Below are 23543 nucleotides of genomic sequence, written 5' to 3' on the forward strand. Positions count from 1 at the left end.
AGTTTCCCACCAGAGGCTGGCTCCTGACCCAAAAACTATCCTGAATCCTGTTTCCTGGCTCTGTGGCAAAAATTCTGCCCCTCAAGTCAATCATATCCGTTTACTCATTCAATTGTCCAATTACTGGGGAATAGATAACCCAAGGCAGCCTCATGTGATCATTCCTTCGTCTATTCCTAATATGAATGTTACCTCCTCTCAGACAGTTTGTTTAGATATGCGGATCATGGGGCTCTCTTTATCAGGCCTCGCTCTACCTGCAGAAAGGTCTGTTTCTACGCTATGCCCTTAGTCAGCTAACAGGCCCTTGTGTAAAACCTTAGCCAACATCACTGCACTGTTTGTGTCGGCTCAGGCAGATTGCTAAGGAATTTTTCTTAATTAGAGGGATTAACCTATTTCTATAACACTACCATTTCTTACATTGTTGCGGAATGGTGACAATCCAATTTTTTGGTAACTGCACCATGGTATATAGAAGGACATCATAGTGGCTCAAGGCATCATGTCCACTTTTCGTCCCCTCGAAACATTCCAAACCTAAGACTTGTACGATTTTCATGGGTGCAGGATTTCTGTCCACTGGTATATTGGCTTAGCTTCGAGATTGAATGCACTGTCTACCTCTGGTTTTGCTGATGTCACTAAACTTATTGCCAGTGGTATCATATTATTATTGTCTCCATAATCCATCTACCATGCAGCCTCTTCTTAAATATTCCTCCTTTTTATGGGTTTTAGGGATTCTTGTATGCACTATCTTTACACAGATAATGGTCTACTTAAAATAAACAAATAGAGAGCAGTGAGAGAGAATTTGTTCCAAGAGAAAGAAAACAGAACAAGAGTAGTGTGAGAGAAATAGCAACACGAGTTAAATAGCAGCAACAGAGAGAGCAGTGTAAGGGAAAAAGCCATGATCTCATTGAATGTGGAACAGGCTCGAGGGGCTTGTTGACTCCTGTTCCTATGTTTTCAGCAATAATTTTTATTTATGTCAGGGTTATAACAGAGAAAAAGTTTCAAAGAGGAAAAAAGGAGTGGACACCAAACTTTTGAAGGAAGATTCGGAAAGCTAAACAAAAGATTGGTTGAAGAGATCTGTTTGGATATGGCTGTAAGCCGGAAGATTCTTTTATTCTGGTTTGCATTGTGCTCACAACACGAAGAATGCTCTGAGCAAGTCACAAATCACAATCTATGTGACTGATCATGGTGCATTGTGCAGTCTTTCTGCAGTGCTTGGCATTGTCAAACACTCCATCCTCCTCCATAGCCTCTGCACTGCGAGACCACCCTTACATTATTCTACTTCTAGCTAACGCATCTCCAACAAAGGCTTCTCTTCTCAGCACCAACCACCTCTGGAATTCCCGAAGGTTCTGTCCTTCTCCCCCTTGATCTCACACTTGCTGTCTCCCATTAAATCATCTAATAGTCAAGAGTCAGCTTATGTTTTTTTATTCATTTTTGAGACATGAGCATTGCTGGCAAGGCCAACAATTATTTTCCATCCCTAATTGCCCTTGAGCAGGTATTGGTAAGCCACCTACAACTGAGTGGCTTTCTGGACCATTTCAAAGGGCAGTTAAGAGTCAACCGCATTGCTATGGGTCTGGAGTTACGTAGGCCAGACCAGGTAAGGATGGCAGAATTCCTCCCCTGAAGGGCATTAGTGAACCATATGAGTTTTTATGACAGTCTGAGAGGATCATGATCATTATTAACAAGACCAACATTTTATTCCAGATTTACGAATTCATTCATGGGATGTGGGCGTCGCTGGCCAGGCCAGTATTTATTACCCATCCCTAATTGCCCTTGAGAAGGTGGTGGTGAGCTGCCTTCTTGAACCGCTGCAGTCCATGTGGGGTAGGTACACCCACAGTGCTGTTAGGAAGGGAGTTCCAGGATTTTGACCCAGCGACAGTGAAGGAACGGCGATATAGTTCCAAGTCAGGATGGTGTGTGCCTTGGAGGGGAACTTGTAGGTGATGCTGTTCCCATGCATTTACTGCCTTTGTCCTTCTAGTTGGTAGAGGTCGCGGGTTTGGAAGGTGCTGTCTAAGGAGCCTTGGTGTATTGCTGCAGTGCATCTTGTAGATGGTTCACACTGCTGCCACTGTGCGTCGGTGGTGGAGGGAGTGAATGTTTGTAGATGGGGTGCCAATCAAGCGGGCTGCTTTGTCCTGGATGGTGTTGAGCTTCTTGAGTGTTGTTGGAGCTGCACCCATCCAGACAAGTGGAGAGTATTCCATCACACTCCTGACTTGTGCCTTGTAGATGGTGGACAGGCTTTGGGGAGTCAGGAGGTGAATTACTCACCGCAGGATTCCTAGCCTCTGACCTGCTCTTGTAGCCATGGTATTTATATGGCTACTCCAGTTCAGTTTCTGGTCAATGGTAGCCACTAGGATGTTGATAGTGGGGGATTCAGCGATGGTGGTGCCATTGAATGTCAAGGGGAGTTGGATAGATTCGCTCTTGTTGGAGATGGTCATTGCCTGGCACTTGTGTGGCGCGAATGTTACTTGCCACTTATCAGCCCAAGCCTGGATATTGTCCAGGTCTTGCTGCATTTCTACATGGACTGCTTCAGTATCTGAGGAGTCACGAATGGTGCTGAACATTGTGCAATCATCAGCGAACATCCCCACTTCTGACCTTATGATTGACGGAAGGTCAATGATGAAGCAGCTGAAGATGGTTGGGCCTAGGACACGACCCTGAGGAACTCCTGCAGTGACGTCCTGGAGCTCAGATGATTGACCTCCAACAACCACAACTATCTTCCTTTGTGCTAGGTATGACCCCAGCCAGTAGAGGGTTTTCCCCCTGATTCCCATTGACTCTAGTTTTGCTCGCGCTCCTTGATGCCATACTCAGTCAAATGCTGCCTTGATGTCAAGAGCAGTCACTCTCACCTCACCTCTTGAGTTCAGCTCTTTTGTCCATGTTTGAACCAAAGCTGTAATGAGGTCAGGAGCTGAGTGGCCCTGATGGAACCCAAACTGAGCATCACTGAGCAGGTTATTGCTAAGTAAGTGTCAGTTGATGGCACTGTTGATGACACCTTCCATCACTTTACTGATGATTGAGAGTAGGCTGATGGGGCAGTAATTGGCCGGGTTGGACTTGTCCTGCTTTTTGTGTGCAGGACATACCTGGGCAATTTTCCAGCTTGCAGGGTAGATGCCAGTGTTGTAGCTGTACTAGAACAGCTTGGCTAGGGGCGCGGCAAGTTCTGGAGCACAGGTCTTCAGTACTATTGCCGGAATATTGTCAGGGCCCATAGCCTTTGCAGTATCCAGTGCCTTCAGATGTCCCTTGATATCACGCGGAGTGAATCGAATTGGTTGAAGTCTGGCATCTGTGATGCTGGGGACTTCAGGAGGAGACAGAGATTGATCATCAACTCGGCACTTCTGGCTGAAGATTGTTGCAAATGCTTCAGCCTTATCTTAATAGATATAATTGAATTTAAATTCCCCAGCCACTATGGTGGGATGTAAATTCATGTCTCCAGAGTATTCATTCAGGCCTCTGGATTACTAGCCCAGTGACATCACCACCATCCCCATTACGTATGTATGTCTTGGTCTCTTTTGCATCAAGCCAGAGAACTGTGGGTGCCAAACAGGTGCCCCAATGCAGCTTGCCAGTTAATATCAGGCTGCCCAACCAGCAAGAAGATACGTGCAGTGGGAGTGTTGGGAGTGGCGGGGGGGGCGGGGCTTCTCTTGGCCCCACAAAAATAATTTCAAACTTACTTTTACTCCATCTCTTCAGCTCTTTTGCATATAGAACTGATCAGAGCATGCACTGTGTATGCTCCTTCTCCAATCTGAAATGGCAGTCAAGGTTCTTGGACTCAAATTTGTATATTAACAGAGGCCTACCACCTGAGCGAGGCAGAAACTTTGGGCGACCAGCAACAGGCTCTTTTCAAAATGGTGCCAGCCACATGGTTGGAGTTAATGGGACAGGAAGAGTGCTGATCCCATTTGAAGGCCATTACCACCCCCTTAATGCCAGGTTATGGATGAGTTACAGTTACCTTCAACTGAACATTAGGAAGACTGAAGCCACCATTTTCAACCCTCACCATAACTTCCACTCGCTGGATTCCACTCATTCCATTTCTGTTCATGCACGCTATCTCAAGCTGAAACAAACTGTGCAAACCCTTGGCATCATAGCAACAACAACTCTGAGTCAGACAGGTGCCTTGGATGCCGAAAAAAAGGGCTCATTCAAAATGTTGGTGGGTAGGAATTGAGTGCGATCAGGGCATTAAGTCTTTGCTATTTTAACTGCGTGTCCATCCCATTCCTGCCAGGCTGGCGTGGGGGGTTTAAATTAATCCACACATTGTTTGTAGAGTTTATATAATTAATTATTATAAGGTAGATTTTACAAATTCTCACTGTTGATGTGGAACTTCGCATGCCAGAAGCGTTTATTAGTGATTTTGGAATGGAAGTCAGCCTGCTATACAGGATTTTCTGGTCACTAACATTGGAATTCATAAAATCTATTCTTATCTGTATGCAAGCTCAGTTTCCAGCATATTTCTACCTCAGCTACACTACACAAATTGATAGTGAAATGTAGTCTGTGGAATTCTATTCCCCAGAGAGCAGTGGAGGCAGGGTCATTGAATATTTTTAAGGCTGAGTTAGATAGATTCTTGACTGACAAGCAAATCATAGGATATAGCAGGTAGACAGGAAAGTAGAATTGAGGCTACAATCAGATCATCCTTGATCTTATGAAATGGCAGAGCAGGCTCAAAGGGCCGAATGGCCTACTCCTGCTCCTAATTCGTATGTTTGTATGTTTGGACTGCTTACTTGATAACTGTGTGATTGAAAAAATCTAGGCAAATATTTTATAATAAAACAGAACAGTGGGCTGAATTTTATCAGCCCTCCAGGAATGGGCGTGGAGACGGGGCAGGGGGTGCCATAAAATAGCGAGGGTGGAATGCCCATCTCCTTCCCGATGCCATTCAATTTAGTCAGGAGCAGGGAAGGTCAAAGACGGCCATCCCACCCAGAGGCCAATTGAAACACTTAAGAGGCCAATTGATGGCCACTTAAGGGCCTTATCCCATCACCACTGGTATTTTACCAGTGGTCAGTGGGAGCCCACGACGTGGGTAGCTTGCCCAGTAAAACTAGGCTGCTTCTCTGTGGGCTGGTGGGATGGGCGGGGGCCCCCATGCTTGGGAAATCTGTGGTCCATGGAGGGCCTCCTCAATGGCAAAGTTCACCCCTGTGCTAACAACCCCTCTCTGCCCTCGACAACCCACTACCCTCCCCCTAATTACCTCCTCTCCAAGGCTCCAGCGCTCCTCCTGGTCCTGGGTCTCCTGCAGTCCCAGCAGTGGCAAATGCTCCCAGTGGTGCTACTGGGATGCTCAGCTGCTGGCCCTCTGATTGGCCGGCAGCTCTTGGAGGCAAGATCCCCATTCTTAAAGGGATGGGGACACTGGCACCAGGCAGTTAAATGCCTGTGCGTCATAAAATGCAGATGGGCTCCCCAAAACGGTTGAGGCGGGGTATCCCTCACTTTTCTGGCCAGTGCCGGGTCCCCCACAGGCTGCATAAAATCCAGCCCATCTGTGAATGTTCAGCATATTCGTTCGCATATGAAAATGAAAGGTTAATGTTGGGATCCTCATCCAATTAGTTCTCATGTGCAACATTTGTGATTTTTATTTTCATTTTTATCATTCCTATAATTTAGTAACTTCCATGTTCGATGGAACTAACTCAAACTAATTAGATAAGTCTTTCAATGATATTATTCACTTTATTCCATATTTTTAACCTGTGATATATTAATCTGTTTCTCAACCATTTGATCCAAGCATTTTTCAGTCACTTAATGAAGCTTCTGAATTTTGTATGGAGGCCTTTACATCTCATTTTGGATAATGCCACAAAGAGTGGGCTTAATGCAAGACATGTCTCATACCAGGCAGTGTAAGATATTCGGGTCAACTGACCATAAAGTTAATTTTTAAAAAAGCAGAAAATTGATGCTATAAAGCAAATAATGGAATTTAATGATGGTGCATCCTTAAGGACTATGATGTACCCTACAAAACCAGCCCATACTTGAAAAACTCAGAACACAATGACATGAGATGTGATTCCGCAATTGGATCGCACTTACTGAACAAATCTGAGTGTGCTAAGAATTGCACTAACCACCAATTTAAGATTATCAGTCGGGCTTGCAATGTGGCTCACGTACATTTGCTCGAAGCTACATATATTCATACGCAAGGACCTGACCTCTGTGGACAAAAGGAACATGTCCGGGCATTGCACCATTTTTGATAGCGTGGGGGTCAATAGTTCCATGGTGCATTCTCCATGGCAGCACTTCAACCAATCAGAGTCGACTCACTATCCAATCTGCAATAAACTATTTAGCAAAATTACACAGATCCATCTGTCTGCACAATTTATTGAGCTTATATTTAAAATGCAGTTCAATTCTACTACCATAATAAAAATATACTTGAGTTTGAAAATGAATGTTATATTTAGCAGTGGCAGACATCATAGTGACATTGATAATAAAATTCTTGGCAATATGATAGATTGTTATCATAATAATCATTGAAATGGGCAATTTAAATGCCATATGCATCTGTAAAGACAATTACAAATGACTAATATCTGGTTGAAGTACAATTTTACTGCCTGTTTTGCTCATGGGGTTGAAGTAGTTTGACCTGATGAATCCTTGGTGTACTAGTTATATTACATTGAGCTGTGACATATATCTGCTGCTGAAGGACTGATAAGAAATAGAAAGTGACAGCACTTCAACAAGTGGTACAGGGGAAAGTTTTCTCAGAGGATTAGCCTGAAGACACAAGTGACCTTTCTATTTGTATCAGTGAATATGTCCAACACTTGGAACAAAAGCAATGCAAGATAAACGACTGTGTCCTTGCTAGCACAACTTGTAGATCTGTAGTTGAAAAAACTGCTTTTAGAACTCATACTTATTTTCTCTCCATGCCCATTTCCACACAATTTAAACTCATGATCATTTGAAAGGTACAATTTTGTGAAAATGAGGATAATGCTTTATGCCAAGGAAGCAAATGTTAGCCTATCCAGAGGAGCCTAGTATGAGTGTGTCAATGTAGGAACACTGCTCATCAGAGCAAGGAAGGGGAAAGGGAGTTGTGGTGGCCAAACTGGGCACATAGGGTGACAACGCCATGGCCAGGCACATCTGCATGGAAAGCCATGTGAAATTATAGCCAGCACGGACAAATTGGGAGCCAGGGGGCTGGATTTACCGGAGGCGGATGTGACTTCGCCACCGACGTAAAAGTCAGTGGCGAACCCGCTTCCGCCTAGCCCAGGGATCTGACCCGCATTTTACCGGTCCCCGGGCTTTACTTGTCCCGAGGTGGGACTTCCACCCGCTTGAGGGAGGAGGTCCCGCCTCAGTGATGTGCCGGTCAATCGGCGGGCCAGTAGCTCTTAGTCTCAGCAGCGCCACCAGGAGTGGTGGCCACTGCTGGGACTGCAGCCCAGCCGACCAAGGAGGATGCCATGGAGCTGGGACTGAAGATTTGTTGGAGTTGCCTCGCTGGGTGGAATCGGTTGTGCCGGCGAGCCAAGTGTAGTCGTTTGGGGGGAGTGGGGGTGCGTCTTGGGACCCGGGGGTGGGTTGGGAGGCGGGGGTGGCCCTCAATCCCTCGGCGCGCTCCACATACCCATGGAGGCAGGCGAGGGCCCTTAAGTGGCTGTTAAGTGGCCACTTAAAGGCCTTGATTGGCCTCGGGCGGGCCATTCCCCCCCCATCCCCCCCCCCTCCCCCCGCCCGATCGTCGTAAAGTTGGCCGGAGGTGGGAGCAGGGCGGGAAGGCCTCCCAGAGCCTCCCGCTCAATTTTACAATGCCCCCACCCCACCATCCAACCTGCTGGGGCGGCGTATAATTCAGCCCAGTAGCTTAGCAAAAGCAAAAGATGGGGCTGGCAGTTCATACATATTGACCATGTTTGCCACACTTTCATGGGCATCCAGCAGAACAGCAGAATGGGGTAAAGACCGACATAGCAAACAAAAGCTGGGTAGGAAAAATGTAATGAATGTAATCCTAATGGGCCAAAGAATTAAAGTCATAGGTTTGAATAGGTGAAAGTTGAGGTCCTAACTTGGAGTACTATGTCTCTGTCTAAGGAAATCAAAATGGAGATATAGAAAACAGATTAAAGCATGACATACTGGCTCAATAGAACCTCAAGGAAAAAGTTAAAATATTCTAAAAATTTTGAGAGTGAATTTCCACGGGTGTTCTCCCAATTATTTGCCACAATTTAATTTTGCTTCTCTCTTCACAAATGCTGTCAGTCTGCTGAGTATTTTCAGCATTTTGTGTTTATTTCACATTTCCAGCATCTACTGTACTTTACTCATGTTTAACTTACCATTTTGAAATTTTAGAAGAAATAACAGAATATGTAGACAAGAACAATGCAAGGGAAGTTTCTTGGACTGGCAGAAGGGGGACAGTGGTGTACCATAGGGATTCATTGTGGGACCACTGTTATTTACCATATAAATAAGTGATTTGCACACAGAAATTGAAGGTATGGTGTCACAATTTGAAGATGATATCCAATTGGTGTTATAGCTAATAGTGAGGAGAAAGACACCAAAATATAGGAAGAAAACAGTTTTGCAGTATTGGATAAATGACAAATAAAATTAAATATCGGGAAGTGTGAGGTGGTTTATATTGGAATAAGGAGGCCACTTATTCATTTGGAAGGTATGAAACTAAATGGGAGAGAGGACCAACAAAATCTGGCAATACACATCTATAAGTTACTAAAAGCAGCAACACGGGTTGGTGAGGCCGTAGACGACAAGTCCTGTGATTCATTTCCAGAGGAATAGAATTAAATAGGAATGTTCAATTTATATAGAACCTTTGTTAGACTGCACTTGGAATGCTGTGTACCATTCTGATCTCTCAACTACAAAGAGGATATTGAAGCTTTGAAGAAACTGCAGAAAGTATTTACAAGAATGTTATCAGAATTGAGAGGGTGCAACTATCAGGTAGAATTAAGCAGTCTGTCTCTGGAAAAGACAAGACTAAGAGGAGAACTGATTGAGGGCTTTGTAATAATGAAGGACTTCAATCGGATGCATGTGCAGAAACTATCTCCATTTCTGCATGAGTCCAGAACAAGGGGACAAATATTCAATTGGCGTTATAGATAAGAGTGAGGAGAAAGACACCAAAATATAGGAAGAAAACAATCTTGTAGGATTGGATAAATAATAAATAAAATTAAATATAGGGAAGTGTGAGGTGGTTTATATTGGAATAAATTGGGGAGGGGATTCTAAAGTTTCGGTCCTAGTTGGCTGAATGCACAGCCGCCAATGGTGGAGCTAAGGAAGTGGGATGTGCACAAGAGGCCATAGTTAAAGTAAAGCAGAGTTCTCGAGAGGGGTTGGGGTGTTGTAAGGTTGAAGAGATTACCGAGGTAGGGAGGGGAGAGGTCATGGAGGGATTTGAAAATGAAGCTGATAATTTAAAAATCAAGTTGGTGGATCAGGAACTAATGTAGGTCGATGAGCATGGACTGAAGGGCGAACAGAATTTAGAGTCATAGAGTAATACAGCACAGAAACAGGCCCTTCAACCCATCCTGTCCGTGCTGGCCATCAAGCACATATCTATTCTAATCCCATTTTCCAGCACTTGGCCCATAGCCTTGTATGCAATGGCATTTCAAGTGCTCATCTAAATACTCCTTAAATGTTGTGAGGGTTCCTGCCTCTACCACCGCTTTAGGCAGTGCGTTCCAGATTCCAACCACCCTCTGGGTGAAAACATTTTTCCTCAAATCCCCTCTAAACCTCCTGCCCCTTACCTTAAACCTATGCCCCCTGGTTATTGGCACCTCTACTAAGGGAAAAAGTTTCTTCCTATCTACCCTATCTATGCTCCTCATAATTTTGTATACCTCAATCATGTCCCTCCTCACCCTTCCCTGCTCTCAGGAAAACAACCCTAGCCTATCCAGTCTCTCTTCATAGCTGAAATGCTCCAGCCCAGGCAACATCCTGGTGAATCTCCTCTGCACCCTCTCCAGTGCAATCACATCCTTCCTATAGTGTGGTGACCAGAACTGTACACAGTACTCCAGCTGTGGCCTAACTAGAGTTTTATACAGCTCCATCATAACCTCCCTGCTCTGAAATTCTCTGCCTCAGCTAATAAAGTCAAGTATCCCATATGCCTTCCTAACCACCTTATCTACATGTGCTGCTGCCTTGAGTGATGTATGGACAAGTACACAAATATCCCTCTGACCCTCTGTACTTCCTAGGTCCTACCACCCATTGTATATTTCCTTGCCTTGTTAGTCCTCCCAAAATGCATCACTTCACATTTCGCAAGATTAAATTCCATTTGCCATTGCTCTGCCCATTTTACCAGCCCATCTACATCGTCCTGTAATCTAAGGCTTTCCTCCTCACTATTTACGACACCACCAATTTTCGTGTCATCTGCGAACTTACTGATCATACCTCCTATTTTCACATCTAAATCATTAATGTGCACTACAAACATCAAGGGTCCCAGCACCGATCCCTGCGCTATAAAGGCTTGCTCGGGTCTACAATTGAAACCCAACCCAAGCCCGACAGAACCACATCCGACCTGAGCCCGACCTGGCCCGAGTCATTTGATTTTTTCCCGCACCCAACCCGACCCGACCCGACCACCAGAATGAAGTTGCTTATATTAAAGAGGTTGTGCTCTACCTTGGATGGAATTGCTCATTGCAGACTAATGCGCAGTCCGGATGCACGTTTCATGCCTTGACATCCTGGCTGTCGCTGTGTCCGAATTGGCCCGACCCGATCCGAGCCCGAATGCCGGACACGGAAGAGTGACCCGACCTGACCCGAACCCAACACATGTCATCGGGCCCAGTCAGGTTCGGATCAGGTAGACATGCTCGGGTACACCACTGGTCACAGGCTTCCAATGGGGATTGAAGACAATGGCTTTGATATTCCTAATGTTTAATTGGAGGAAATTTCTGCTCAGCTAGGACTGGATTTTGGGCAAATAGTCAGACAACACAGAGGCAGTGGTAGGATTGAGAGAGGTGGTGGTGAGGTAAAGCTGGGTATTGTCAGCGTATATGTGGAACCTCGTCTCTTTGATGGTGTCACTAATGGGCAGCATAAAGGTGAGAAATAGGAGGGATCAAATATATATCCAATGTGGGAGTGACAAGAGAAACCGTTGCAGGAGAATCTTTTGCTATGCTAGAATTAGTTGTCTGTTGCTTTATTGCATCAGACTTAGCCTAATAGAGTTTATATTCTATCTATCTATCAATAGCCTGAATTTTATGTTGGGAACCACAGCAGGATTTTACATCCCCCAGGCCCTTAATTGGCCTTGGGCGGGACTTCCGCCCCTCTGAGGCAGGACGTCCTGCCTCCAAGAGCTCCAACCAATCAGCGGGCTGGCAGCTCTCAATCCCAGCAACGCCACCGGGAGCAGTGGCCACTGCTGGGACTGCATACAGTTTTAGCAGCAAGAGGGACGCTGGTCCGGAAGCAACATAAGTCTCTGGGGCGTCACTGCGGACAATTGGCCAGGCCCCGGCGAAGAAAGGGGGTTCGGTTGGGGGGAGTGTTGTGTAGTGGGTGCGGTTGGGCCATAGGGAGGGGACCCTCCATGGGGCACAGGGTGCCCATTCAGGAGGGCCCACCCAGCCCGCAACGAGCCCACCAGGTTTTATTTGGCAGTCTCCTGGGGGTCCTCAGCCACACGATCGCCACTGGTAAAATACAGAAGTTGTCGGGAACAGCACCTTCCCACTCAATTTTACAAAGCCATCACCCCCCCCCCCCCCCGCCCCCATGCCACCAGCCCACTCCTGAGGGGGCATAAAATTCCAGCCACAGAGTGGAGAAACACGTGGAAGCATATGTTACATTCCTGTAAGTCAGTATACAGTGGGGGCAAGGGCTTTGTTTGATTCCTGAGTCTTGTCATTGCTTACCTAGTTATTGGACAGGTACAAACTCACTTCAAACAATAGGGGATGCGAGATCCACTTACAGGAGTGGTTGCAGGAAACTGAACCCAAGCAGAATATCTAACAAAGAACCAGAAAATATATCATTGCTGAAAGGACTGGCTAGAATGCAACAACTGATGTAAGCTGACATTCTAGATGTATTCAATGATGAGTTTTAAGCTCCATGAATGGTTCAGTGGATGAATGCATCACATCATATGCAACTAGGCCATGTAAACCAGAAAGGTTGAGGTTCAATTCCTTATATGTGCTAAATTAGCTCATCTCAGTTGAGGCAGCAGTTGAGGCACTGCAGTTATATCTACCCCATATCCTCTCCATCACAAAGACTCCTTACATCCACCTCCCAAATATCACCCTACTCTGCCCCTGTCTGAGCCCATTTGCTGCTAAAATCCTCACCCATGCATTTGTTACAATGATTTCAATGATTTAGCCAACCTCCAATCTATCTAGTTATAGCTCGAGTAGGGGGAAAAAATCAACCAGGGTCCCCACTCATGATTGTCGTTCATTAATTCCTGTTGAGAATTGTGCATTTACTTATGTTCAGTTCAGCTATGATGCCACTGCTCACTGTCTGAGCTCATGCTTGAATGGAAACTTGGATGAGGTACTGGAGGGCTGCAAAAATCGAGCAAGATTTTAACTCATTCAAAATCCAATCACTTGCACAGAGTTAAAATTGAGCCCATATGTAGTGCTGAGTCAGTGCACTCAGGAAGAAAGAAACTTTTTAAAATTATTTTTTTTTTACTGTTTTTAATCGATTCTCAGTGGTGGCTTAACAGTGCAATTAATGTTTATTTGCCAATTATGTCCAATTTTTAAACAATCATTATTTCTTCGTCAGTCTCACTCTTCTGTAGAACGAGCTGGATTGATTGCTGGGATCAAAATGAGAAAATTACCCACTGACGAGAAATTCAGTCTCCGTGGAGAGAATCTAAAACAAGCTTTGGAAGAAGATAAAGCCTTGGGTCTAATCCCTTTCTATGTAAGCGAACATTTTCATTATATTTGGTCAGAAACTAGCTTTATAATACTTCATTATTTTTCTATTTTGTTCTGCCTTCTTGTGGGCTCAAACCATAAATTATTTGCATCATTAAATGGCCTGCATAAAACATGCACACTGGCTTTTTGTGGCATTAACAGGTAATTTTTGTGAGGTGAGGCCCTGGAAGCATCATTTCACTGATGCATAGAGAGATTACGGACCCACATTCATAACGCTCCCAATTTCCTGGCTTGGAGTTGTGCCGCATTAAGTTAACCTTAAGTGTTGTTACCCAAACACATTGCGCCACCGACCATAGGTTATTAAGTTGTAGATAATATTAGATGAATTAATAACTGTGGATTAGTACAACTGCAACATTTGGGCCTGGACTTATGCCCACTGTGAACAGCCATTATCACCATAAAACTGACTTAACTGGCATATTGAGTACAACGGTTCAACAGAAGCTGTACTCCTTCCCAATTTGAATATGTAAATAATTCTAAATAAAAATAACCCGAATTTGTATGGTGCTGAAAAATACATTTTTTATTTGAGGTTCTAATGAATGCAACGTGCAACAGAGCTAACAACAATTAGCAAACACAACTCCTTGTTCCTTTAATATAATCATATTATCTCTAGATACTTATTAATATTCACTGTCTTTTTATTACAAATAATGATTTGTAAGAGATAACTTACAGACATTTATTGCAATATATCCATTGGCTATAAATTAATGGAGAAAAGAGTGAATTAACACTGTTCCAAAATAGGGTGAACATTATCAGCAAGCTCCATTTTTTTTCTACAATAACTTAAATCTGTGGGCCTGAATGCCAGGCAGATGACTCATGAATTGTTCTGGAGTCCTAAATCCATTATTTTTTTAAACTTTATGTCTACAAATTAAGCATAGTTGGAACATTCACTGTTTTTTTTAAGCCAGTTGAGCCTGCAGAGCTTCCTGCCCTGTTTGTGTAGCTGACACATGGCCACAAAGATTAAACTAAATCTCATTATCTTTCAGCTTCCCTCAGCTTAAGGGTGTAATAAATTTCTGGACATTTCTGAGCAATAAAATAAATCCAATAATGCATTGGTAAATATATGTGGTTAGAGTGAAGAAAGAGATCTGTTTTAGATGTAATCTCTTCTCCAAACATGGAAAATTGCAGGCGGTCATTTTTTTAATTACCTCATACATTATCAGTTTTTAATATGTCAATCATTGTGTTTTCTTCTTATTCTTACACATGATCCATATGAGCATTTATTTGCATCAAAAAACAAACAAAAATATATTTTGAATTTATAGATAGTTATTAAAATTAAATAGAGATTTTATAGATTATTTGTGGACTGGTGCTAATGCAGCTAATGCACATAAATCATCCAAGAATGTGTCACCCACACATGTACACCAGAATGGTAGTCCACTGGTTTGATTATCTTTGATTTCCCACAGTGCGAGCTCCTAGCTTAGTCATACTATTGGAACATGCCAGGTAAAAGCCAAGCATCCTCCCCTCATCCCAAGGATGAAAAATTAGAGAGGAAGACACACAGAACTGCAGTCACACGCCTCACAGCATCGTCTCACAGGGTCATCTCTTCTCAACCCTCTACCCCTACATGAAACTTGTTGGAGTTTTCATTATTACTGTGATGTGATAGGTAATGTACAGTGATTAACCAATGTCTGGCTGAACCAGACCGTTTGTAACCTCGGTGTTGTATTTGACCCCAAGATGAGCTTCCAACCACATAGCCACTCCATCACCAAGATCTCCTCTTTCCACCTCCATAACATTGCCCATCTCTGCCCCTGCCTCAGCTCATCTGCTTCTGAAACCCTTATCCATGCCTTTGTTACCTCAAGACTTGACAATTCCAAAGGTTTCCTGGGCAGTTTCCATCTTCCACCCTCCCTAAACTTGAGTTCATCCAACAAGGTATAGAGGGCACAGAATAGTTAAAGAATTACAGCAGAGTTGAGTAGAAAATTCTACATCCCAAGGGTGATGGGGGTCTGGAAGTCACTGCCTGAAGGATGATAGAGGCAGAAACCTTCAGCGCATTTAAAAAGTTACTTGAATGTGCACGTGAGGAGCTGTAACCTGCAGGGCTACAGGCCAAGAGCTGGGAAGTGGGATTAGGCTGGATTGCTCTTTTTCAGCCAGCACAGATATGATGGGCTGTATGGCCTCCTTCTGTGCTGTAAATTTCTATGTCTCTATGAGGGCCTCCCTCAGTGGCTTCAGTAGAGCAGATGGAAGGATGCTGTTGCACATTAGAAAATGACAGATAGGAAAAGCTTGCTGGTCCATCCAACCTATCCCACATAGTCATGATGCCCTGTGCATTGTAAGCTTCTAGGATAGGTGAAAAAGCAGATAATACTTCAGGTCAATTAAAGGAGAAAAAAAACTGAAAAATTCCTCTCCAATCCCCTTAGGTGATCAAAACATGTCCATGAGATCACTTTGGCCCTGCTTTATAAATCAGGATACTTACCTTCTGTATAAGATCATCTCCTCCCCAGACGGAAGCAGGTCCAGATCTCACTTAATACAGTGAATTTGTGTTCATCAGATGAGTTGGCAATCTGTTCTAATGTCCACTATCCCCCAGGAAAAGAAGAACCATCTCACATCTGACAGAGTTCTGCCCTTACATAACCTATTCAAGTGAAATAATTGATGGACATAAACACAATTTAGTCGCTTCATTATTCTATAAACCTCACACAAATCACTATTGCGTATTTCCTTAGTGCCTGTCTTCCATGTGCCTTTGCCTGTCCTATTGCTCATGTGCAATGCTACCCCAGTGTCTGCAGCATGGATGGTGGAAGGCAGTTGGCTTTCAGTGAAGGAGACTGCAGATGGCCTTGTAGGATAACCTCGGGCAGCTCTGGACCTAGGAGGCCCGGCTTCAAACTGCACCATCTAAGCATGGACAGCAGCTGTCCGAGCTGGCTGACTGGCTGGCAGGGAAGAGCAAGGGCATTGGTGAACTGGCAGTGGTGGAAGGACGAATGCTGCCATCCTGAGCGAGGACAACAGGTTCATGCACCATGAAACCACTACCATTTTGCCGGAGTGTGCCTCAGCAATCCTAGCAATCAGTTGGAAGATAGATTGCTGCACTGCTGTGACAGCCTGCAACGCCATTTGAACACTGGCATCTGCCAGTTCAAGTTATGATGGTAGCAGTCTGAACTTGGGTGGCAGCAAGCTGACTTTGTATGACAGCAGCCAGAGGTTCAACTGCAGCAGTCAGACATTGCAGCACATGCAGAAGCTACCGAATTAGAGCTAAGACATCGCCCATCAGCTGCTGCATCATGGTTGGGTCTGGAAGTATTCTAATGGAGGTGGCTACAACCTCCACACCGGAAACGATGGTCTCCAAGTTTTGCACAAAGCCTGGTGCCAAGTTGGTGCTGACTCCTTCATGCTCCTTGACATTGATCACAGGCTTTCTGGCAGGCCTGCCAATGCACCAAGCTTGTCTTTCTGTATAATCCATAAGCCTTCATCTGTAGGCCACCTCATCAAAGTCCTGATCTGAGTCCTGTGCAATAGAACCCATGTGTGACCTCGTCCTCTGGTGAACTGGCATCTGTGCTACCCTTGTCTCCTGTCCTGGGTGTAGGCCACTTATCCCCAGTGTCTCTCCATGTGCAGGTACACCTCTTTGCTATCCTCCAAAGTATGTGCAGTGTCAGTATCTGAGCTGGTGGCTGTGAGTGTGAGAGTGACAGTGTTTCTTCTTCATTGCAGTCTTCCTGCTCTTCTACCACTGCCTGAACTTGTTGCAGTCCTACTGAGGGAACAGTGTTTCCCAATCTTACAGACAATGTGAAATTCTGAACAGTGCACCCAATAGGAGAAAACTCTTATTCACAGAAGTGCACAATTGGAAAGTAATCAGCCCAGATTTCACAGGGCAATTGAAGTGTGGGTTCTTGAATACCGCCAAATGATAGTCAGCTGAGAGGGAAGGCCTTCTCATCCCGTTTTACTTGCGTGAAACAGAATGAATGCTGCAGTCAGATAATTTTCTCTTTTTTTCTCTTTATATCCCCTTTGCTAGAGTGAAAGAAAGTGAATGATGGAGTCAGCTAATTTTCTTTATTTTTTTATATATCCACAGCTTTGCGCAACACTTGGCACCACTCCTTCCTGTGCGTTCGATAACATTATGGAGCTGGGACCTATCTGTAAGAATATCTTGTTTATATTTTATATTTATACTGCTTTCCTCATTAAAGATAAAGGCAAAGTCCAGCCTTTGAATTTTTTCTGTTCAGATTCTCTGACCTGTTAACATTATTCCTATGGTTACAACAGGGATTAGTGTATAGCTGCTGCACAAGGATAAAGATATATGACAGATTAAACAGTCCCAATAGCATTTTGCCTGAATCACTGTGCAAGCAAATTTATGAATTGGAGGCAACAAATTGATTTTGCACCATAATGCAAAGTCAGTTCAATTATATATGTTGATGGCGGTTCCAACGCTTAGCCAAGCGTGCGAATGTTGGTAAGGTTTCCTTGCTTTTAAGGTGATTGCTGGAAAATCAGTGAGGGTAAAATGGCCTCGTTCAGCAATCAGGCTTAGAGCAGGAAGCTGCCCTGGAATTGAGTAGTACCATTATAGTGGCATGGATCATAGTGACACATTGCATCAACAAGTCTCACCTATGGCCTGAACTGGGAGCAGGTGAGGAAGACATTTTTTGCGAAGTTAAATAGACAAACATGTGACAACATTGTTCCAGGTGACTTTGCAGAATATTGGTATTGCTCTTCACTATGAACTTGGCGTGCAGTTTCAGTGGGAGAATATAGTTAATAGAGCCAAATTGTGATCTTTGTAAATACAACAGCAGGCTTATATTCTTTTGTTGTAGCATTACCCAGTACAATCTTAAAGTGCTGAAAGTATCACCCATTAAATGTGGCCAATACAATGGTAGCACAAGGTTCCTTGGCGCTGGATGTTCTCACACTCACATAGAGTTAGCTCGTGTCCTGGACACATGAATGGCACCTATCTTCTCTCACCTGTGACTTTTCAACATATGTCCTTTTCAAATCTATGTTTAGGAGAAGGCTACACATAACAGAATGCAGTGCATACGACAGGAAGGAGTTATCCAGAGCTATAAAACTTAACTACTTATACAAGAGTGCTCTGGAGATTATAGGCAGAGAGATGATAGAGAGAGTTGGAGGAGTGGGAGGTCAGCAGTCTCCCCCAAGATAATAGCTATATCATTCTTTGATTTTCATACTTAATGGATTTATTCAACTACTTTTTCCTTCATTTCTTCCTTCACTTATACATTGTTTTAAGGCATTCATTACTTGGAACAGTGTTAAATATCTTCTTTATACCCAGATGTTCACCAAGAAGAGGTGTTGCATCTCACCAACAAGATTCAAATGAACACTTCATAATAGCTTGTCTCACCTACTGTCAAGGTGGTAAACACCCTGGGGTGGAGGGAGTTGGGAGAGTGTACTTTATATTTGTCCTCGGAATGTGTGCAACACCAACAAGGTTACATTTATTGTCCCTCTCTAGTTTCCTGGAAAATTATTTTTGTGCTTTCTCCATGAACCGCTGCAGCCATTATTGTGATGGTGTTCCAGCAATGGTGTAAAGTAGGGAAATAAAGAAGTGGGCCCAGTGATGCTGAAGGAATAGTAATATTTGTTCAAGTGACTTGGCGGTGATGCTCTTGTTCTTCTTGGTGGTACAGGTAATGTGCCTATTGTGTATCGTGTACTGTAGAGGCTGCTGTAGAACACACATGCTAGCAAATTGAAACTAAAACAGACAGAATAAAAGGAGAAGAATTTATGTTCAGCTGCTACAGTCTTTGTCTCTCTGACTTTGTCTCATATCCTATACCAAACTCAACTGAACTTCACTCCAGTCTCGAGCACATCACTGCGGCAATGCATTCTATTGATATTAACATACTGCAGCTAAAGTGCTCATGTGATGGAGGGGCTGGATATTGATTCCAGTACAGGGTGTGCCCCTTGAAATCCATTGACCTCGGTTATACTAAAGCTCCTTCATGCTATATTGAGTCAAATACTGTCTTGATATTGAAGGCATCTACTTTTACTGCTCTCCTGGCATTTAAAATTTTCATCTTTCTCTCAATCAAGGCTACAATGAGCCCAAGCTAACTGTCACCAAAGAGATTGCTGGTGACTTACTGTTGCTTGTTGGTACTATTGATGATTCCTTTGATCATTTTGCTGATGACTGGGTATTAATTGGCTGGATTAGATTTGTCGAGTTTTTGGTGGATAAGACATACCTAGGCATTTTTCCTCATTGTTTGGTAGATGCCAAATCATTTATGTCAGTGTCATAACTGCACTGGAATAGCTTGGCTATTGGGACAATTACCTGTGGTAAGCAGTTCTTCCAGTGTAGCCGGGATGTTGTCAGAGCTTGTAGCTTCCACCATGTCAAGTGGAGTCAGCCACTCTTTAAAGGTCACGTGGATGTATCAAATTGACTGGACAATATATCTATGCTGATGGGGACCTTGGGAGAGTGCTAGTTTGCATCATCCATTTGGCACTTGTAGATGAATACATGAGCAAACATTTGTCGAATTTGCATGCTGGGTGAATGGGACTATATGCAGAGCCTCCTCCAACTATTTGCCTGATTGTCAACTGCCATTCTTAGCTGGATATGGTAGAGCTACAGAGCTTTTCTCCAATTCATTGATTGTGAGAGAACTTATCTCTGCCCAGAGCAAGCTGCTTTTGTATTTACCATACAGGTAGTTGTGTCGTAGCTTCACTAGATTAATACCTTATTCTAGGGCAGGGTTGTGCAACCTTTTCGGACAGAGGGGGAGATAAGGGTCTGAAAGGTTTAATGTTTGAGACAGTAAGAGTAACCCCGCCCCTGTAGTGATGATATAATAGTCATATTGGAAGAAGTGAGAAATATCATGAGAGGTGCGAGCTGGAAACGCTTAATGAGAGTGTAAATAGTTACACATATAAAATAAACGAGTTACTATTGAGCCATACAAAGACTCCAAGACATCGGTAAACAATGCTTTATCTACGCTAACAACAATATACAACACAGCCCATCAAATATTACAAAACTCCAAAGAATATACATGCAGCATATGAAGAACCTCTGAGGAGCTCTGCATGAAAGGAATGCACTTTACCAAAGATACGACAAGGCATCTGTGACCCATGACAGGAAGATAGGAAACCAAATCCATCTGCCTGCAATGCTCTCAGTGCCTATGGATATTATCATAGCCCTCGACTTCTGCGGCATAAGGTCATTTCAAGAAGCCATGTGGGATCTCTGCAACATCAACCAGGGAGCAGCATGGGCGTGTAATCATTCGATCACTGATGCCTTTCACAGTGGAGCAGCACAATTCATGACCATTGGAATTTCAGCAAGGCAGAAGAAAGGGCCATACAGTTTTATGGAGTGGCTGTTTGGAAGGGAGTTCCAGGATTTTGATCCAGCAACACTGAAGGAATGGCAATATAGTTCCAAGTCAGGATGGTCTGTGGCTTGGAGGGGAACTTGCAGGTGGTGGTATTCCCAAGCATCTGCTGCCCTTGTCCTTCTAGGTGGTAGAGGTCGCGGGTTTGGAAGGTGCTGTCAAAGGAGCCTTGGTGAGTTGCTGCAGTGCATCTTGTAGATGGTACACACAGCTGCCACTGTGCGTCGGTGGCGAAGGGAGTGAATGTTGAAGGTGGTGGATGGGGTGCCAATCAAGTGGGTGCTTTGTCTTGGATGGTGTCACGCTTCTTGAGGATTGGTGGTGCTGCACCCATCCTCTGCAACCTCTTGAAGACCTGGACATCCTTCCTAAAGCATGGTACCCAGAATTAGACATAATATTCCAGTTGGCCAAACCAGTTTTATAAAGGTTCACCATAACTTCCCTGTTTTTGTACTCTATGCCTCTATTTATAAAGTCCAGGATCTCATAAGCCTTATTAACTGTTTTTTCAACCTGCCCTGCCACCTTCAACTATTTGTGTACATATTTCCCCAAGTCACTTTGCTCCTGCACCCCTTTGGAATCCTGTCCTTTTCTTTTATATTGCCTTTCCTCATTCTTCCTACCAAAGTGTATCACATTACATCTCTCTGCATTAAATTTCATCTGCCACACGTCTGCCCATTCCACCAATGTCTATGTCCTCCTGAAGTCCATCACTATCCTCCTCACAGTTCAGAATACTTCCAGGTTTTTCATCTGCAAATTTCAAAATTTTCGGAAAGGTCATTCATATATATCAAGAAAAGCAATGGTCCTAATCCCATTCCCTGGGGAAGCCCACTGTATACCTTTCTCCAGTGTGAAAAACAACCGTTCCTTATTTCTCTCTGTTTCCTGTCACTCAGCCAACCTTGTATCTATGCTGCCAATGTCCCTTTTATTCCATGGACTTTGACTTTGCTGACAAGCCTGTTATATGGCACTTTATTAAATGTCTTTTGGGAGTCCATATACATCACATCAGCTGCATTACCCTCATCAGCCCTCTCTGTTACTTCATCAAAAATTCAATAACATTAGTTAAACATGATTTTCCCTGAACAAATGTGTACTGGCTTTCATTAATTAATCCACATTTGTCCAAGTGACTGTTAATCTTGTCCTAGATTATGGTTTCTAAAAGCTTTCTCATAACAGAGGTTAAACTGACTGGCCTGTAGTTACTGAGTTTATCCTTACTCCATTTTTTGAACAAGGGTGTAACATTTACAGTCTCAAGTCCTCTGGCACCACCTCTGTGTCTAAGGAAGGTTGGAAGATTGTAGCTAGTGCTTTCGCAATTTCCACCCTTACTTCCCTCAGTATCCTCGGATGCATCTGATCTGATTCTGGTGACTTATGAACTTTAAGTACAGCCAGCCTTTCTAATACCTTCACTTCATCAATTTTTGGCTCATATAGTGGGCTGAATTTTATTGGGGCGTCGCGTTCCGCCGCAGCGTCCTTTGAACTCGGCGGTGCACCCGCATTCGCATTTCCTAAGAGGCCGCTCGCCACTCCTCCCCCCCGCCCACATTATTATGTGGGGAGAGGCGAGACATTCGGCACAGTGAAAGTTTTGACAGTTGTGCAGCAGCCCTATTTTAAGCGCCCCAGCACCTGCTTCCTGACAGCTGTCAAAGAATACATACCTGACTGCTGAAGAGTGGGGCTGCTGTCAATCTGGCAGCAAAGCAGAAAGTGCTGCAGAAATCCAGGAAGTCAGGCAGCATCTGTGGAGAGAGAAGCAGAGTTAACTTGTCCAAGTTCACCGACCTGAAAGTTAACTCTGCTTGTCTCTCCACAGATGCTGCCTGACCTGCTGAGTGATCCCAGCACTTTCTGCTTTGCCACCACATGCTTACCCTGCTGTGTCCCAGTGTCCTGTGAAGTTGTGATCCTCTTCTCCCACTCAAGTGTAACATTCCTTCTTGTAGGCGTGCCGCAGCTGGGTGAATAATCTTAAATTTGCACATTCCAGGATGTGAGACTTAAATAGACCATATAAGGTATTAGAGGTTTACAGCGAACACACTGACACAAATGGGAATGCATGGGTGTCACAGCAATGTAAATATGTCTTTCACTAAATGTTCCTCATCAACATGTGTGTCCTTTTCTCTGTGCGAATGATGTGTGCCAGCATGTAGCGCCAATGTCACATCCCTTTGCACCGTTGGCCCTTCAGGAGAGCTCACGTATGCAATATCATTGCCATGCCACCATTACTCATGAGCGTCTCCACGGATGCAGTGACATGGACATTGGCTCAGTCAGCTGCTGACTCTAATGGTTTACACAGGGATGCAGCAGATGTGGACTGGTGCACAGCAGGTGAGCGAGGGTGATGTGTGGCTTGCAGAGCTCACGTTGGTTCCTATGGTGCAGAGAGCCTTTGATAAGCCACTTCCGTACATTCCTACCTCACTGCTCGCCCTGTGTGCAGAGCCTAGGTGCCATACGTCTTTCATGTTGTAGGTCCTCAGTGTCCTCATAGTCCGAGGAAGAATCCTGTTGACGTCTCTTCTCATCATGCCAGGTCTGGCCCCTATTGGGTGTGTAGTTGTGCAAAGCAGAAAAGAAAGGAGCTGACCTTTTCGGCCCATGGTACAGGGCATTACCCCATCCATACAGACATTGGAGGTGCTCTTTAAGCATGCCGATCTCCTGCTCAATGGTGACTCATGTAGCTCAGTGGCTGGCGTTGTATCTCTCCTCTGCAGCAGTGGTGGGGTCTCTGGTGTCGGGAGCCATGTCTGCAAAGGATAGCTCTTATCTCCAAGAAGCTACCCCTCCTTCTGAGCCAGTTTAGTGAACAGCGGTGGCAGCCGGGACT

General features: G+C 44.3%; 1 protein-coding gene across 2 annotated transcripts in view; it reads left to right on the top strand.

The window, feature by feature from the left end:
- Nucleotides 1-23543, top strand: part of LOC137346960 (aromatic-L-amino-acid decarboxylase-like) — a 186284-nt gene that overhangs the window by 80776 nt on the left and 81965 nt on the right. For both annotated transcript variants that reach the window (XM_068010926.1, XM_068010918.1), the window contains 2 exons: nt 12979-13122; nt 17293-17359. In XM_068010926.1, coding sequence (XP_067867027.1) covers nt 12979-13122; nt 17293-17359 — 211 coding nt within the window. The remainder of the gene's footprint in view (nt 1-12978; nt 13123-17292; nt 17360-23543) is intronic.

The sequence above is a fragment of the Heterodontus francisci genome, chromosome 2 (assembly GCF_036365525.1).
Source record: "Heterodontus francisci isolate sHetFra1 chromosome 2, sHetFra1.hap1, whole genome shotgun sequence".
NCBI classification, from domain to species: domain Eukaryota; kingdom Metazoa; phylum Chordata; class Chondrichthyes; order Heterodontiformes; family Heterodontidae; genus Heterodontus; species Heterodontus francisci.